Source organism: Leuresthes tenuis, unplaced genomic scaffold, assembly GCF_036924035.1.
Source record: "Leuresthes tenuis unplaced genomic scaffold, fLeuTen1.0.hap1 SCAF_16, whole genome shotgun sequence".
NCBI classification, from domain to species: Eukaryota; Metazoa; Chordata; class Actinopteri; order Atheriniformes; family Atherinopsidae; genus Leuresthes; species Leuresthes tenuis.
The window spans coordinates 20248017-20265772 of NW_027325370.1; the positions used below are offsets into that span (position 1 = coordinate 20248017).

At 41.1% G+C, this 17756-nt stretch overlaps 2 protein-coding genes across 2 annotated transcripts; both read right to left on the reverse strand.

Moving 5' to 3' along the window:
- Positions 1-2122: 2122 nt before the first annotated feature.
- Positions 2123-9465, reverse strand: LOC140271841 (caspase recruitment domain-containing protein 19-like). The gene is made up of 6 exons (XM_072367147.1): positions 9283-9465; positions 7863-8008; positions 6283-6439; positions 5849-5917; positions 4184-4249; positions 2123-4073 (listed from the first exon to the last, which is right to left on the reverse strand). Exons 1-6 carry the CDS (start codon positions 9377-9379, stop codon positions 3967-3969), a joined length of 642 nt encoding a protein of 213 aa, XP_072223248.1. The 5' UTR covers positions 9380-9465; the 3' UTR covers positions 2123-3966.
- Positions 9466-9544: 79 nt separating this feature from the next.
- On the reverse strand, positions 9545-14514 carry susd3 (sushi domain containing 3). The gene is made up of 5 exons (XM_072367146.1): positions 14131-14514; positions 12322-12516; positions 11343-11490; positions 10468-10635; positions 9545-10370 (listed from the first exon to the last, which is right to left on the reverse strand). Exons 1-5 carry the CDS (start codon positions 14204-14206, stop codon positions 10028-10030), a joined length of 930 nt encoding a protein of 309 aa, XP_072223247.1. The 5' UTR covers positions 14207-14514; the 3' UTR covers positions 9545-10027.
- Positions 14515-17756: the final 3242 nt, after the last annotated feature.

Consider the following 17756-nt stretch of genomic DNA (forward strand, 5'->3'; position numbering starts at 1 on the left):
GGTGTTGGTGGAGAATTGCTCTGAAAGTGTCCCTGGATTGAGATTTGGCTTAAAGACATTAGCCTTGGATTTCCATCATTTTTATACTCATTGAACCATTAAGGAGCATATCCCTTACCCGTCGGAGTATATATCACACATATATTGACTCTTTTCACTGTTTCACCTGTTTCATTGTGGAGTTTGCTCCTGAACACATCCATGTGGTCAGCATGTTTTTGGCCCTCGACTCTTCTGACCTGGCCGGCACAATCCCCAACCTGGCCTAGAAACACACCGATCTCTCCAGGCTCTCACAGATGTTTCCACCAGAAAACAACTCAAACAAATTCCAGCCTCTGTCCATTTACCAGAGAATCATTGTCCTGCTCTGCTGCAGGCCCAGCGAGAGAACAGTGAACCTGGGAGAAACAGCCGTGGTGGCAAAGAGGTCTGGCGAAGAGAAAATAAATGTGTTTCTCATGGACAAACAGGAAAGTGGAGACAACAGCAGTGAGTCACGTGTGACCTCGCACTGTCTGTCTCCTCTGCTGTCCTGCAGTGACCCCAAGCACCGGCCGGACACAGATGCTTTGTATCGCTCTCAAATATGAACACAGCTCAGTTTTTAATTGCGCGTTTTGTTCCAGACAGCTCGGACCAGAAGGTTTCGATGGGTCTGCTGAACACGTGGATGCAGAACAGGGTGCGCCTCATCTGTCAAAAAAGCGTCTGACCCACCTCTGCAGACACATCTGTGCCACAGGCATCATACCTACCCAATATTCAATTATAACATTTGGTTTTGCCATGAATCTTTCTGCTATGGGCAAAGCTGGACTGTGTCTGTGGTTTTCTGGTCTGGCAGCAGCTGGTGAGTCAGAGTCGACACAGCAAGGACCCCAGCAAAACCGCTTGTTAAAATGGAAGCTTTAATTAGACTGTGTTTCAGTTATGTCACTTAAACCGCAATTAGAGCCCAAGCCAATATTCATTTTGTACACTTCAGTGTCTTAAACGGAAGGATACAAAAGCTGTTTGAGTCTAATTTTATATATATATTTATAAAATACCTGAATTGTATGCATGCTTGTATGTGTCTATTTCTGCAATATGACAGTGATAAAGCACTTTTCAGCAGACAAACCAACATCACAATCTTATCCGTTTTCCTCCTCCACAACTGTCACTGGTAACCGTGGAAACAGCAAGAGCCAGATTGATGATACACACGGCATCACTCAGGGCAGATCTGTGACTGATATTCATATATATACATTATGTAAACTTATGGCACCTACTTTTCCAGTTCCGTCCCAATCATAAACAAAGTGACTCTGTGGGGGTCGAAGATCAGAGGATGCTGATGATCAACGAGAAGCTTTGGCTCTTGTGAAGCAAGGTTATTAGTAGCTCTCTCGTGGGAATGCGGATGCCAGTTTAACAAACTCAACAATCGCTCATGGTGACATTTCCAAAGCCCTTCAGCACCTCCTCGTCCCTCCTCCCTTTCTCTGACTCCCCTCTCTCTCATGGATTGCAGAAAAGTGCTGCTCAGAGAGGCAGATCTCCCAAGTTCACACACCTGAGGTCCTCTCCACATCTTTGATGGGACTTTGCCTCTACAGACTATTTATTACAAGAATGTGATAAAAGCATTCCAGGGCATTTAAACTGTATCCATTCTGCATATCTCTTTCTTGAGCAGTCAAGTAAATGGCATATATCATTCCATTAAATTAGCTTTACCCAGTCATTCAATTTGTCATTATTAATTAATGTGAGCAGCCTGCAGCTTCTGATGATCATTGATTTAATACAGCAGAACATTTTCCATCACCTTGTACCAAGTGAGGGAGTAGTGCCCTCTAGTGTACATTTTGATGTTAAGTCGGTGACACAAATTAGCTATGTGTTCATGTTAACAGTACTGGTGACTGGCAGACTCAACAGTGACAGACAAGTCCTAGAAAATCAGTTCACTTTACTCATCATTACCCCCAATTTCCCTTTGTAACTAAATTACCACACAGTATATGATGTCAGATATTAATGATAAACAGATTTCTATGAATATCTGTCATTTGTTCTACTAGATAAGAAATATGATGCAACCCAAGGTGATGTTAGTTTTCATGCTTTATTTGAAGAAAAGAAAACATTTTCAAGGTGCACTTCATTCAGTGGCTGGTCGGCAGTCTATCCAAGAGACTATCAGAAGGCACCGGGAATAAGTTAAGGTGTTATTGTGCATTTAAGAGACTGTTACGTAGGATGTGTTAATATATGTAGTGCTGAAAAATTCAAGTTATTTTGTTAGCACACGAGCACACGAACAGTGAACCCACATGGGTCCTTAAACTTTGTGCCCAAACAGTGTCAGTGTGCACAGACCACACTTGGTTTGGTTGTTCCTGGCAACATTTTTCCGGTGACAGTTACATAAAAAAAAGGACACAATCTAGAGTTATGGGAAACAGCTTTGCTTGTGTGCAGATGTGGATATCCATGCTTCAAGTGAGCTTTCAAAAAGATATTTCTACCTGTACATTTACGAGAACTCCGACACATGTTACATGTCTTAAGACATATCTTATTCAATTCTTCAAGTGACAGGTGAGAGCTGAAGGAATTCCTGATAGAGTGAGTCATGTAAATCTCCCGTCTTAAGCATTTAAACATGTCGGTTGGTTCCTCATATTTTAAATACGGTCATGTAAAACACAAAGTACATCCTCTTTAAATTCCAAGGTTTCACTAATCAGGTAATTGAAAAAAACACGTGGTCGTTTCCACGTCTAAAAATGTTGTAAATATAACCTCAGATGAACAACAACACATAACATGTTACACTGCCATACTATTTGTTTAACAAAAAACAAGCAAAATGCAGAAACTCTGTGTGAACAACTAAGTACATCCTATCATTCAACAGCTTGTAGAACCACCTTTAGCAGCAATATCTTGAAGTAGTCGTTTTCTGTATGACATCAGTCTCTCACATCATGGAGAAACTTTGTTCCTATCAGTTAAGCAACAACTGCCTCTCCAAGATCAGTGCTGACGTCTTTCCTCCTTGGGTTAACACACAGCTGAATGCCTCAGACCAGCAAAATTTCAAAACTTCTGCTTTTACAGAGGTGGCCACACATGCTGATGATCAATTAATCAAGTGCATTTGATTTGCAACATCTGGCAGCTACTTAACCTCTTAATTCCTATGGAAGCAGTAAGGGTGGACTTCATTTTTCACACACTGCTTCTGCATTTTGGCTTAGTTATTGTTCAATTAATAAGGTAATGGTGAAATATTCCATGTTGTTATTCATCTGATGTGTTATTTACCTAATACTAAGACCTAATAAGGACCAAATTTTTTATTATGTCCTAAAATGTATAACCTTAAAATTGAAAGAAACTGTGCACTTTCTCTATCACATGACTGTAGTTGGAGGAAATTGCTCCTCAGCTTTCACACTTTAGACCTCTACCTTAAAAACATCCCCAAATTCAGTAAGCAACAGCTCCACAAGTGTAAGGCTGACAGCTGGGAGAAACCTCGTGAAATGAAGACTCCCTTATCACTAGAGCAGAGTGACATATTTGAAAATGTCCATTAAAACATTGTTCTTTACATTTCCACCAAAACAAAACTTTAAATTTGAGCAAATAACCGCCTTACTAACAGTAGTAAGTCAATAATACCAATGTTATGAGCCTGCTTTCAAAAAGTGCAGATCTGCCATATTTGTTGTATAGAAAATAAGCACACTAAATGTTTAATTCAAATTAGTCATTGAACTACTGGTCAAACTCATCAATCTGAACATGACATGCTTAGACAACTTATCTTTGTATAATTAACAGATGCCCCACAGAGGAGGATGTTAAATTGGTTTGGCACAGCAAAGAGGCAGGTTCCATCGCTGGTTCTTCTCTTAGAGCGATTTTCTGAAGCATTTCGGCACCTTAATGGCCTCATTATTTCTACTTTCCAACCTCTGCATAGGAAATGAAAACATCCTGAGCATCCTTACTAAGTCTTGCTGCAGAGCAGGGAAGAAGCTCTCCAGTGCATCTCAATGTCTCACCCTCTGTGTGCAGAAAGAGGGGTGAAAAAGAGTTCAAAGAAATACACAAGAGAGTGTGTGGAAACAAAAAACATGAAAAGTCTTCAGTTGCACCACGACTCTGAACGACTCACCTCCATAATAGTAGAGAACTGCAATGCCAACTGCAAAACTGAAACAGCACAGGAAGAACATTGGTCCTGCGGAAGCAAAGAAAAGAAATTAATTACTCTTGATTGACTACTGACATCAAAATGAGTATACGGAAAGGCCAGAGTCAAGAGTCCAAAGGTACTCTGGGAAAATTGCTATCCTGTTCAGCGACTAAATAAGTCCTTGTTTCATTGTATGACGAATGATTGAGAGTCATTGATGACCCCGATGACCCATTTCCCCACTGCCATACGTTTGACCTAGAGGCTGAATCCCTGACAGTTGAAAAGAATGCAGAACTGAGGAAGCCGTTTTCAAAACTGACCCACAAAGCCACAGCCCTGGATGTAATGGGACGATGAATGGTGGAGCAGCACAGAGCAGTGGGGCCCACATTCTGCCATAGGGGTTAAAAGGCTCAGCAGACCACTACCTCTGCTGAAGAGCAAAGATTAGACGAGCTTAAGGCTTATCCGTTGATCAGTGAGGGATACAGAGGCACACCGATTCACACTCACACAAACAGTAAGCCTGAGACATTTAAAAAAACATTGTAGCTAGTTTTGTTCTTATTTAAACTCTCTCTGTAATAGGTATCCTCCAACTTTAGTTTTCTGTCAATGCCAGTAATTAATACCTCAGTCCAGTCTCAGCAGAAAACCTGTACTAAAGAGGTTTTCTTACATGTCAAAAAACACAGCGCTTTCAAAATCCATGGTTGTAAACACTGAGAAATGGCAACATAACAGCCTGTTGTTTTCAGCAGCATTAATAGGACATGACCGTAACCTATGAATAGTGAAATATGCAAGTGCTAAGCCTTTATATTTTGTAATATGTAAACCATACCATAGAAATGTATTCAAATCCTAACCATGTACTTTTAAGTCCTAACCCTTATCATTTAGGGACGAGAGCACAGTAGAAAATATGGGAATCACGAGTGGGCAGGAGGTAAAAAAGTGCCATAACTGTAAAAAAAGATTGTGCAGAACAAGTCTGGAACTTCTTTAGATTAGCATCTTTCGCCATTCAAGCCTTCATCTTGAAAAGAGCTTGTGGTCAAATGTATGTTACTGTTGCCTTATATGTGGACACCCTCAGGTGGAGGAACTTATGGAGACCTAGCACCCTGATGTCTTGATAAAAATCCAAACATAAGCCGCATCTGTGTATAAAATGGAGTAAGAAAAGTACAGAAATGAGAAAACTGCCAGCATTTATTGTCAAACTTCAGCGTTTTTAAGATATGGATCAAACTCTTTCATGTTATGTCGTGAGACCAAGCTGAATTTGTAGAGCTTTGAGAAGGAAAATAAATGAACATAAAAACAACTAAATAAATGTATCCAATGTATTTTGTAATGTATTTATGCTATCTGCAGTATTCCTTGACGCACTAGGGAGGAAGCCTATTAGCTCTTAGTGGCAGCTGTATCTCTCATGAGGGCATCATAAACTTAATAATAACTAAAGCGGCTTAGTTGCCTGCACATGGATTACCCATCGAAACAAAGTTTAAATAATGTTTTATTGTTGTGTCAGAATAAAAAAAAAAATTGTCTAATTATTAAACTTGGGGATGTGAAACAGAGAACCCGTTATTGTTCAACTGCAATCAGCTCTCAGATGAAGGTAAGATTTACCTTTGTCATTAAGTACTTGTCGCTCTTGGAAGATTGTCACATTGTTAGTCCATTTAGCATCTGCCGTCTCTATAACAGAGAGTCAAAGTGGTTAAATGGCAACAGCAACACACTTGAACAAAACTGCCAGCAGTCCTAGCTTCACACCAGCTGCTCTCTGCCACTAAAACAGGATAAGCCTGCAGCTCACTTCAAACATATGGGATAAACTGGGAACATTACACATTTAAACACAATAGACATCGGACATCTCTAAGTTAGAGAAACTAAGAAATCCACAAGATGTGTTTGAACACTGGGGTGGGACTGTGACACATTTTTGTCATTTTCTGGTTATTGATGGATGTCCCACAAGTAGCTCCCAAAGTGTGCCCTTATTGACATCTTAAACATAAATCAATCTAAATTGGTCTAAAACGACCTGAGTGTTTTACCTCTTCGCCTGACTCTGGTAGGCAGGCTAGCATAGACTTCCTCAGCATGGATGTGAAGTGCTCGGTAGAATTCATGACATGCATCTTCACCTTTTGCACGCAGGTGCTTCAACAACTCAGGTAGCCGCATGCTAGTGGGCACACTCAGTCTCCTGAACTGCAGGGAGACAGAGGCTGAGTTGAGTCCCTATATGTGCAGTTGAAAGAAATGTGAACTTTTAAGAATGATCAGGGTTTCTGCACTGATGTTTCACACACTGTGCTTTGATTATATGAGCTTACTAACCAGTAGTAACACAGCCTTTCTGCATCAGTTCAACTTAAATCGAGTTTTAATTTGGTTCCTTTTTGTTTTATAATGTGAATCAATATTGAATGTTGGAATTGAGAAAGGCTAAATGTTCTACATGAGGGGAGGAAAACGTCTTCTTTTCCAGAGGGCCGTATTGGCGTTGATCGAAGGGTCACACGGTAGACGATGGAACTGAAACATGGGCACGGTCTTCCAAAGATTCAGTCACAGAAAGGCTCGGCCTATTTCGCGAGCTTGAATGACATCACGTAACTAACTCTTGTTTCGATTCTAGGATGTTTGACTTGACTGGAAATAAAAATTGGGAGACAATTTCAAGACTTTTTTGTCGCTTTCAAGACTCAGTGGCAAGATTTATGCATAGTTTAGCAACATACATATCGCCTTTAAACAGACACTACATATATTAACAGATTTCATGTTCCCTCTTGGGTAAAAGCGTATCATTCAAAGCCAGCCCTTCTCTCTTTTTAAGCCTTCAACCTTAATCTGATTCTGCCATTATAACTGCCAAGGTCACTGGCAGATACTAATTTTAGTAAAACCTTTAATCAACTGTAACTTCGTGGCTTGTACTTTGTTTTTACACCTTATTCAGGATTGCATATTGTGCTCCTGGTGTGATCAGCGCAGGACATCGACTCCTGAGGAGAGTAACTCCTAAAATTGTTCCAATTGCAGAAGAATGGTGGGAACGTGGACTGATGGAGCGCAAGGTCTTCACATAGGTTTTTGTACAGTAGCTATACAGATAGGTCTATTTGTCCTTCTCCATAGGTTCTCTGGGAGTTTTTTTAAGTAGGTAACAGTTGCCATCTTACTTGGTAAAAGAAAACTTTGTCAAAAACAAGACTTTGTTTGCCTTTATCTTTAGGGAGGGCATCTCTACAACCTGTTCTTCCAATCTCATGTCCTCAACATGAACATCTGACTCCCACTAACTTCAGAAGAAGAGTTTCATGCTGAGTTTCACTTCTATTGTCCAACCTGGAGTTTCAATGATTACATAGACACAGACTAATGTTGGTTTTAAAGTTGTTGCCAGACTATGGTTGTCTGTAATTATGACTTAGACGGAGATTTAATCAGTAATATCAGTAATCAGTGCAGTATTCACGCACTTCATTTTGCACCTGTATCTGCAGGATGTGCTTCTGCTCCAAACTTAATTTAACTAAATCAAGTCCCCCAAAAAAATAAAGATGAGACTAAAATCTGGATTTTTCATTTCTCTCTTTTGTCTGTGCCCCATGTAATCTGTGGTGACCTTGCAGGCTTCCTTGTCACAGAGTATCTGGGGGTGGATCCTGTTGAGCTGCAGCACCAGTCTGTCAACCAGCTCAGTGTTCATCCTCTGATCTGAGCACAGGAACGGGGCGTCGCTCTGGAGCTGCTCATCGTAACCTTCAAAATCTGATGGAGAAAGATTGAAGAGACGGCGTTACTCACCTCAGCTGATCTAAAAGCTGCTGCACTGTAATAGTGCAGACGCGAGGTCACAAATAGGTTATGACTCTGATAGCGTGCAACAAAGCTCTAATTGATGCCGTGCAGATTTCATGTCTCGTCTTAAGTAGTTTCTTAGTAAGCTGGCCTTGGCATTAGCTGTGCTCTGAAAATAAATTACTAAGAGGTTTATTGCCCCTGTTTGTGGGGGTGAATGCGAATGCAGCAGATTTGTAAGGCCACACTTTTCTATGGATGCATGTTATCAAAGCCTGCAGTCTGGAGGTGAGCGATGAGGCAAATAACGTTGCTGCTGTGTATCCTTAAAGCAGCTAACATTAGCAGTGCTTAATGGTAAGAAACAGATTCTGTGTTACAATGTTTGATCCAGCAGTTCCACAACATTTCAGAGGGCGTAATTGTCCCTCTTACACAGCTATAGTCGGCCTATTACTATTACTTAAGAGATAAAGATATTACACAATGGATAAGATAAAAAAAAAGTTTAAATACTAAACATTCTGATTAAACATTAATTTATTGCTTTCCTGTCTTTTTAGCCACCCACATTATACTAGAATCAAAGTATAGTTAAGACAACCTTTGCAGATTTCTGCAAATCAATTCAATAATCAATACACATTTATCTGGTGTCTCCTTGTATATAAAACTGTATGTACATTAGTTTCAGCTGCAGCAGCTACAGAAATGATGTGGTTTCAATAGAATATTTTGGCAATGTAATTGTGTTATACATATTGCTATACCAGTAAAAGGGACCGGACAAGTAATTTTACATTAATAAAATAATCTTTCTCTATTTCCATGTCTGTAATTATCTCTAATGCTATCACTTATGCAATGTCTGGTTTGTGAGAAAAGGTAAACATAACTTAATTAAATAACCTTCTCAGTGAGTCTGTACCCAGAACAGATTTTGAGATGTGAGTGACAGAAGCAGCAGTGCCACCTTACATCTCTTTAATAAACGGCTAGATGGGCTCTGATGGGAATCATAGTTAACTTAGAAACAGAAAGTGTGTCTAACAAACAGCCCCCAGTCTTGTTAATAAAAATATATTTGGACAGTACATGCAATTATTTCAAGATAATTAGAATTATTTCGGACTCGGACTCATTACTTTCTGCAACAAGTTGCGCACCCACACAGCGCAGCCTGCATATTCGAGCAAAATGTCCCAGAAAGTAAACTATCCACAAGGCAAAAAAAAACTTCTTACCCTTAAATGCCATTGCAAATACACTCCGTGTGGGAGTCGCCAAGAGAGTCCTGGTGCAGCCGGTATCAGCTGCCCGGTCCCGCGAGCGCACTCCCATACAGAGCCGCCACACTACTGACCGAAGGACCACGTGACGACGGCCGGAAGACAGTGACGAGAGATAAGCGCGGACTAGTAGCAGCAACACTAAATCACAGAGGTGCTAAGCGGAATGTAAAGGCAATTACACCGTTTATCTCTGCACACTTCAGTGTATCACTCATTAGAAGTAGAACTCAATTTATTTAGATTTCTTAAATCTGATATTTACATACAGGCCTATGGCCTTGAAAGCAGTTTCACAGTTTAATACAATGTGTTGTGGCTCAATAAACACCTCAAATGTTTCTCTTAATCATTAGGCTACATTTTCATTCAAGCACAAATTTTTCCACCATTCAATTACACGTGCTGCTTTCCACATCACGGCTGGTGTCCTGAAAGTGCAACGGCTCGTCTTTTCCGCCAGAGGGCAGTGTGCCATTGCAGTTCACGCAAGGCACATGCAGTAATCCTGTCAGATCAATGTGTCTATACAGTTGTCATACTTTGTAGCACTGCAGACAATATAAAAAAAAAAGAAAAGAAAGAACCTGACAAGACATGCTGATATGGTTATTACAAACCCACGATCCTCATGCTGGACAGATTTGGCCAGTAAACAAGATCTTGATGGATGGTTTTTCCCTTTGTGGGCAATATGTTCTCACACTGATATAATCCTTATGGAAAGTTCTTTGGGGTTTATATTCCTGTTTGAGTTTGCATTCTTCATGCTGGAGTCTGTGGTTGGTGGGGTGGCTTCTGATAGTCTGCTGTGATGTCCTCCATACTGCCACACCAATCCAGACCCTGCTGCTGAGACCTGGACCAGGTCCGGGCTGATAGTTTGACAGGGGGACAGAGGAGGTCCAGGGTACTGAGGTGGATGAGAATCCAGGTTTCGGGGTAGAAGAGGCCGGTCATAGTCATGTCCAGGAAGAGCACCAAGAGGAGGTTGGGGGCCATAGGTGCAAGCAGGAGGACCATAGGCGTACTGCTGCTGACATCTGTAGAGGAAAAGACAGAAAGGTGTATTGTCAATGTTTACATGCAAGTTAGAATTTTTACCCTTTTAGGAGCATTTTGGTGAAAAATAGTCCACACCTGCAGGGTCGCATGTTTTCACACAGGGCTGGGTTACCGGTGTCCCACAGAGGAAGCACCTGCTCCTGGGCGTTGTTGTTATTGTTGTTCCGACCTTTATGACTGTAGTGATTTCTGTTGTCGACCTGATGTCGTTCCTGCTCCTCCAACTGCCACACATCTGATTCTCTGGCATAAAAATGAATTGAGACCTGAACGTCAGAAGTTCAGTATGAAATGCAGCAAAGGAAACTGGCTGATCTGAGCCTTTACATTCGCTCACGTTTCATCCTGAGGTACAATTTGTAGTAGTTGTGCTTTACTGAGGCCATTTTACTCTTGTTTCACTCCAATTCAGTGGAAAATATGGTATAATGTTTAAAATATGATACTTGGGTAACATATATATATATATATATATATATATATATATATATATATATATATATACATTGTGTGACATATTTTTCCAAGGTTAAACAAGTGACTCTCAAGCTTTCTGGCTTGTCATTCTGAACAGCAACAAAAAAAAAGTGCTTAACTGGGGACCCCTTGTCATGTTTCTGTATATCTTTGTTTTTTTTTTTTGTTTTTTTTTTTAACTTCCTCCCTACTCCCACTCCATCTGCACCAATTTTCCCTTATGATCCTCTTGAGCGTCCCCGCAGCTAGACTAGACGTGACTACAAAACACATTTCTAAGAAAGTACTTCCATTTCAGCCTCAACCGCTACTTATGTAGGATGCATTTGATAAACTGAAAGTGAGTGAAAAAAATGTTTTGTACATGAGTGCTTTTGTTCAAGAACACGCACATATTCAGTTCAGTAGAGTTAAAAGAAGAATGCTTTTGTGTTCTACAAAAGTAGAACCTTTTCCATCTCGCCTTCACTCACCTCTCCTTCGTTTTCCTTTCGTCCTCCTTGATGCAGTCCAGCAAACAGCAGGTGATGAAGGCAACGGACATGAGCAAGATGATGCCCGAGCTTACAATGGATGCCAGGACAGCCACTTGGAAACCATAGTCCTCGTAGGAAGACAGAGCTGGAGTGAGACAGAGAAGGAGAATCAACGCATTTATTGACTTTTTTATGCACTCCGCAAATTAGATGTCATTCGTGATTCTGCTAAATCTGTGTAAAACCATTCCTAATCTGACACAAAATAAAACATAACACGGTTATCGGTTTATAGATATGATGTGCCACCTGGACTGCTCAAAAATGTCACAAATCCTTCACTGTCATAATCAAGAACAGACTGGCAGGAATAAAAAAAGTCATTTTGAAAGAAGGCGCTCTTGCCAGCTCGTCATGGAAAGGTTAAAAACTCAACTTTTACTTAATTTCAGTTTAACATCAGACGGTTTATTCTGTTCCCTCAGGATTGATTCTGAAATATAGTTAAAAGCCTGCTCTCTGTTTTTCCACCGACAAACTGTGCACCTGTGACTCTGAATATATTAGAATTAATACGATCATTTAATGAGCTCCATCCACAAGCAGCAAAATATGTTGTTTCTCCTCAACGTGTTTTCACACAATTTAAAGTAAATATAATTTTTGAGGACAAGTACTACTTTAAGTGTCTTCTCATAACTTTGTTTGCACCTATTGCATATTTAATGTTCTATATGTCCTCTTTTTCAGAATAATGGGCTGACAGTTCACAGAAAGTTTTGCAGCCTCTACAGTCTACATCTGCACACACACTCACACACACACGCACAAACATGTTGGTGAATAAGAATGAATGAACAAATAGTTGCATGAGGTGGCAAGACTACAGCCATTAGAAGGTCCCCAATACCTTCTTATAGCTGTACTCTCATTTAAGGTCCCAGTTTGAGGTCTCAGTTTCTGTTTTTCTACTTACGTTTACAGTAGGTCTCCCCCACCCAGTGGGTGCTGTTGTTGTCCATGACACACCTAAGGTCTTTGCCCACCAGTGTGTGTTTGGCTGGGCACTGTAGGGAAATGACCGTGCCCACATTAGTCCCATTGCCTTGGATGATCCTTTGGGTGCCCAGGGCTGGCAGGGATACAGGGGTGCACTGAGCCTGCGGATGACCTGAAGCAGAAGGCTGGTGGTCACATGTTGAGGAATCAGATTGTGTACAACAAATACAGCTGTTGTAGCCGAACTGCTGTATGTTGCAATATTGTGCATAAAGATCACCAAAATGTTGGATACATGTAGAATTCACGCATCTTTAGGGGAAACTTGTATTCTCAGAGATAAGACGACTGTCCAGTCATGCTCTCTTTGGCAGCGTTTCAGGGCCAAAACGTGAACAAAAAAATCAACAAGAGAGTAATGCAGAGAAGAATGGGACAGTCATTCCAAAGCTATCAGCACTGAACTCCTGGTGGGCTGCATAACACTGCGTGACAAAACGCAGCCTCCCTCTAACATCCTTGTGCACGCTGCATTGAGTGCAACAGTATCGAAGCAGGATACGTGACAAATCAATAAAGAAAAGGCCTGCAAGGTTTGTGGGAGCTCACAGGTCATCTGGAACCAAACTGAACAACCGGCTATCATTCAGAACAGCACCGTGCTGAGCATATTACAGTAGACGAGGACACTCACTGTGTGAGCTCAGTGCACCAGCAGTCTGGCACGATGAGCATACAACACCAGAGAGTGGCCTCACAGTGAAACAAGCTGTTCCAAGGGAAACAAAGACACTGATATGAATTTGCTGGTTTCCTGTAGAATTATGCAAGATTACATGATCTGGTCCTGGAGAAGTCAAAGCTATTTTGTTTCCTGTGGGAGAATATATTTTGGTTTACAGCTGCTAGGCTAGTAAAAGAATTTCATCTGTGTATTAATGCAATTAAGGAAAATATGAAAGGGAGCGTGTACTGCGTAAAACCACGTGGTGGACTTAATCACCACAAGATACATTAAAACTTATTGGTTTAATTGTCAGATCCAGGAAAAAAAATACATTATCAAACGAAAGATGATGCTACTAAGGCAAGAAAATACATATGACTCCTCTACCGCTCAAAACTTATTACAGGCAATTGGGTGACTCCCTTGTGATGAAGATCTTCAGCATCGTCTCACCACATTAACATTTATGTAACACAAGGACACATTTCAGTGCAAATAACAGGGCGCACTTTATGTAACGCGCGCGTAATTTGCGTGAGCTTGTTGTCCAGCTGTGCATCAGCCTCTGGCATTAAAAAAAGGACAACAGTTTCACTTCCTCTTTCTTTCTTAAATAATAAAATGTAGAATAATTCTGATTTAACCCAACTGATCTTACCTAATCCAATAAGTAGCTTTGCATGCTTTGTGAAAAAATATAATTGATATCACACACACTTGAAAGAAAGGCAGTTATCCATTTAATCACATTCCATATCTTGACAATTAATCCTAATGCAGTTGTTGGGAAACTGCTTGCAGAGCAAGTACTGTAAGTCCCTGAGAGGATATTGCAGGTGGAGAAAGTCATCATTAACTCTGTCTTTCACTCACACAACACACTACATCTTTACTAAGGTTGCAGTGGTGTCTCAGAGGCAATGTTTGAACAAGAGGCAGGACTTAATTGAGCTGGCATGAGTGCAGAGTGCCAAAAACAAATCTCCCACACAGCTAACACGTTGGATTGGAGGATGAATTAAGCACCATTTTGTTCGGTTACTCGTTCATCTATCTTACCTGAGTTTTTCCGGACATCTTTATTCGTAAGCTCAGTCCTGGACACGTCCGCTACAGAAGCTGTTGCCGCGGACATGGTGGTGACAGACAGACTCTCCCTCTGTCAGCTCTTTTGGTTGTGCGTAAAGACAGCGCGCCTGTACTTCTATGTGCCCGGTAGGCTACAGGATAAACAAAACGGGGACCGGTTAGGGGTTTGCGCTTCTCTGTGCGATGATCCTCACCTCTCTACCTTCGAGCTAACAGCGTATCAGTCACAGAGTCCTCCCACAATCCCTCCTCGCCTCAATTAATCGGTCTGGGTTTCGCGCTGCTGTCGCGCAAGCGGATGAGCACTCGACAGGACTGATGAAGTGAACAGTCGAGACCTTGTCGAGCAAAGCAGAAATGACTTTGTGGATTAAATCCGGTCAGCAACGAATCCTGTGCAAAAATCCTTGTGCAACGAGAGCAAGATGCGGAAAAGTGTGCAACCGCAGCACAAAACAGTTCTAGTGGGCACAATGCCGCGCGGTTGAAGTCAGTATTTGCTGCTGCAGGGTTGAAAACTTGAAAAACGTGAATATAATCCATGGCGTAAATCTAATCTTTAATGTGTGGGGTCATCAAGACATATAGGCTGTGTTTACAATTGTCACTGCACAGCTTCAAGAAGCCATAACCTGCGTTTGCAATTAAGCTCACCGAAACCGCGAATTAAGTCCCCTTGAAAAGTTATTCTAATCTATTTATTTTTGTCTTAATTAGGCCTAATATTACCCTTCCGTAACCTCACAAGTATGGATATGAACATTTGATTAAATAATCAAACTGGAAAAATCGACAACCACTGAAGAATTCGTGGTTTCTTTCACCGTCAAATCATAAAAGTCATTATGTTTTCTAAAAGTTAGTTAGTGTTTCCAAATTGATGAGTTTATTGTGACCATCGCTGCTGCTTGTGCGTCACAACATCACTTCTGTTTCTCCAAAAATAACCACAGTAAACGATACTGAACATCAGTGTACCTCTGACTGAGGTAGAAGCTTCTCGCTTCCTCTCTGACTGAACCCTTCAGGCTGACCACATAAACCTGTTCAGCACAAAATGTTGACTAAGTTAATCTAACTGAAGCTTCCTGTGGAGCGGGTTATAAAATGCAAGCGCAAAGCTGTGAATGGCATGAAGTTACAGACCCTCAGGAAGTACGTAACACATAAGTGTACTTAGACATGAGGAAAATCTTAAAGTTCCAGCGAACACACAATGATGTTGTATGTTCACAAAAACGCCATAAAACACACGTACACGTACACACACAGCACGCAGTTCCTTTTCTCATTTTGCGTTCACATCACAAGGCAGAGGCGTTCTCTTTCCTCAACCGCAGATGGGTCTAAGGTCATTAAGTATTCTGGACATGCAGACTTTTTCTGCTGTGGGTCATAAGTGTCTCCACGGGCACAGCCCTGTCCACCTGAGCAAACCCTCTCACACCTTCTCAGACACATTTGGGAGTCTTTTCCCAAACTGCAGGTTTCTTCATCACTAATAAGTACTCTTCTACTTAGTGAAAACAGTTAGGAGATGCTGATACTGTCTGTCTTGTGAGTAATGATGTTGCATTCTAAAAAGATGTTGCTTAAAGCAGAGAGTAGTGTCTGAGCTGCATGCTTCAGAATTCAAGAATATTTTACCTTCAGCGGAATCATTTTCAGAAATGAGTCTGCTGAAAGTGTTCAAGTTGTTCTCTGATTTGGTTTCTACAGCAACAGTTAATGTGTTCTGGCAGTGGGTACAGTTTGGACTCCCAGTGCCTTCCACTTTATTCTCCAACTGGGCTTGAGTTCTCTGTTCTCTGCACAATCCAATACACAGCCAGGGGGCTCACTAATTAGGATCAGGACCGCCAGTTATGCCTCTTTTTTTCTGTATTAAAGAGGGATAAAGCAGATATTTTGTATTTTGCCTACCAAGTGGCATGACTGAATTTCTATGTCGAAAGAAGAGCAGCACAGAAATGTGACAGAGAAAGTCAGAGGCCAAAAAAAAGAGGAGGTGAAAAGACCAGAAATGAGCAAAAATAGAAATGGAAATTAATCTGAGTTGACAAGAGAGACAGGTAGAGGTGAGGCAGGTGAGACTGGTCAGCTCAGAGTGTCCGCCCCGCCCCTGACACAGTGTGACACAGTGGCTCTGCTGGGGGGGACCACTCCATCACACAGGTAATTAAGTAGAACAGGAGGGGGATCATCTCACAGTGCCAGCAGCCCCATCAACACTGCTGCTCTAACCAGGCCACATATGGCTGGAGGTCTGGGTGGAGGAAACTGAAGGTGACCTCTCTTTGTCTTTGGCTGGCTCCTAAAACAAACGGCTAGTGAGTTGTTGATTTTAATAGCTTGGCTACTCTAAAGTTACAAGTATGAGTCACACAAAACAGTGAAAACAAATTCTAGTTGAGATAACTGAGTTTTCTAAATTAAGGAGGTGTTTCAAGGAACCATCTAATCCTAACATCTGAGCCTCGTGGCTGAGAAATGCATGGGGTTCACTATACTTCACAGACATAGAGGAGACAACTTCAAAGAGGACACCCAGCTTCTCTCTCAGTCTCTCACACACTGATGAGCCATCTATCACATCATTAATGCACATTTTTCTGTTGTCTATCTCTGTATTCTCTGAATTGATTGCTTTTTCAGGCTGGACTGTGGCCATAAGCAACTGAGCCGCTTCATAAATCTGCACCTCCCGAAGAGTCACTGAGAGAAAGAGGGTGAAATAGGAAGAAAATGGAATGGGAAAGTAGCAGCAGGTAAAAAGGATGAGATGTTATGGGGAAATTGGGTTGATCAAGCCTTTCTTTGGCACAGAGCAACCTGAGACGTGCGCGGCTTGTAAGGCAGGGGATACGGACGCACAGCTCAGAAAACACAGAAGCTGTATTACTGTGGTACAGGTGAGGATTCGGGCCAGTAAGGTAGGGTGATGCTACCTTAAAAATCCATAGACTTATATGTGCCCTGTTTAATGATCCAATGAGTGACCAGTTTTCAGGATACTGTGTGTACAAAATTATTAGGAAAATTACATTTATCAGGATTTCATTGTTGAACAGACACGGTGCTCTAAGTTAGTCCAAAATGTTTTTGCACTTACAATATGAACGCTTTACAAAGTAAAGGTGTTTTTTTCTAGTATTTTTCAGGTGAATACATAAGCTTGAACATTTATTAGCAACTGCAAATAAAAAGTACATTTCCTAATTTCTAGTTCACTCTCAATTTTCACTTGACTGTTTTTTTATATATATACTTTTGCACATTATTTCACATCTCAGAAGTCCAGCTCCAGTTTTAAGAATGTTGTATCGAAATGGCATTTTACAATTTCTTACTTTTTATTGTAAGCTAAACCTAATTTTCTGGCACATTTTACATGGAGTAATGGTGCTGCCTAATGATAATGAACTTCTTTCCTGCCTTTCTCGTCACTTTAAAATGATTAAATCAAGTAAGATATCAAGTTTGTGTGTTTTGTGTGCATTACTCCATTACTGCCACACTTTTAAACTCAATACATCAACCAACAGCTCAATAGCTCCCCTAAAGCCTTAAATCCAAAGCTTTCACCCCCGCTGATT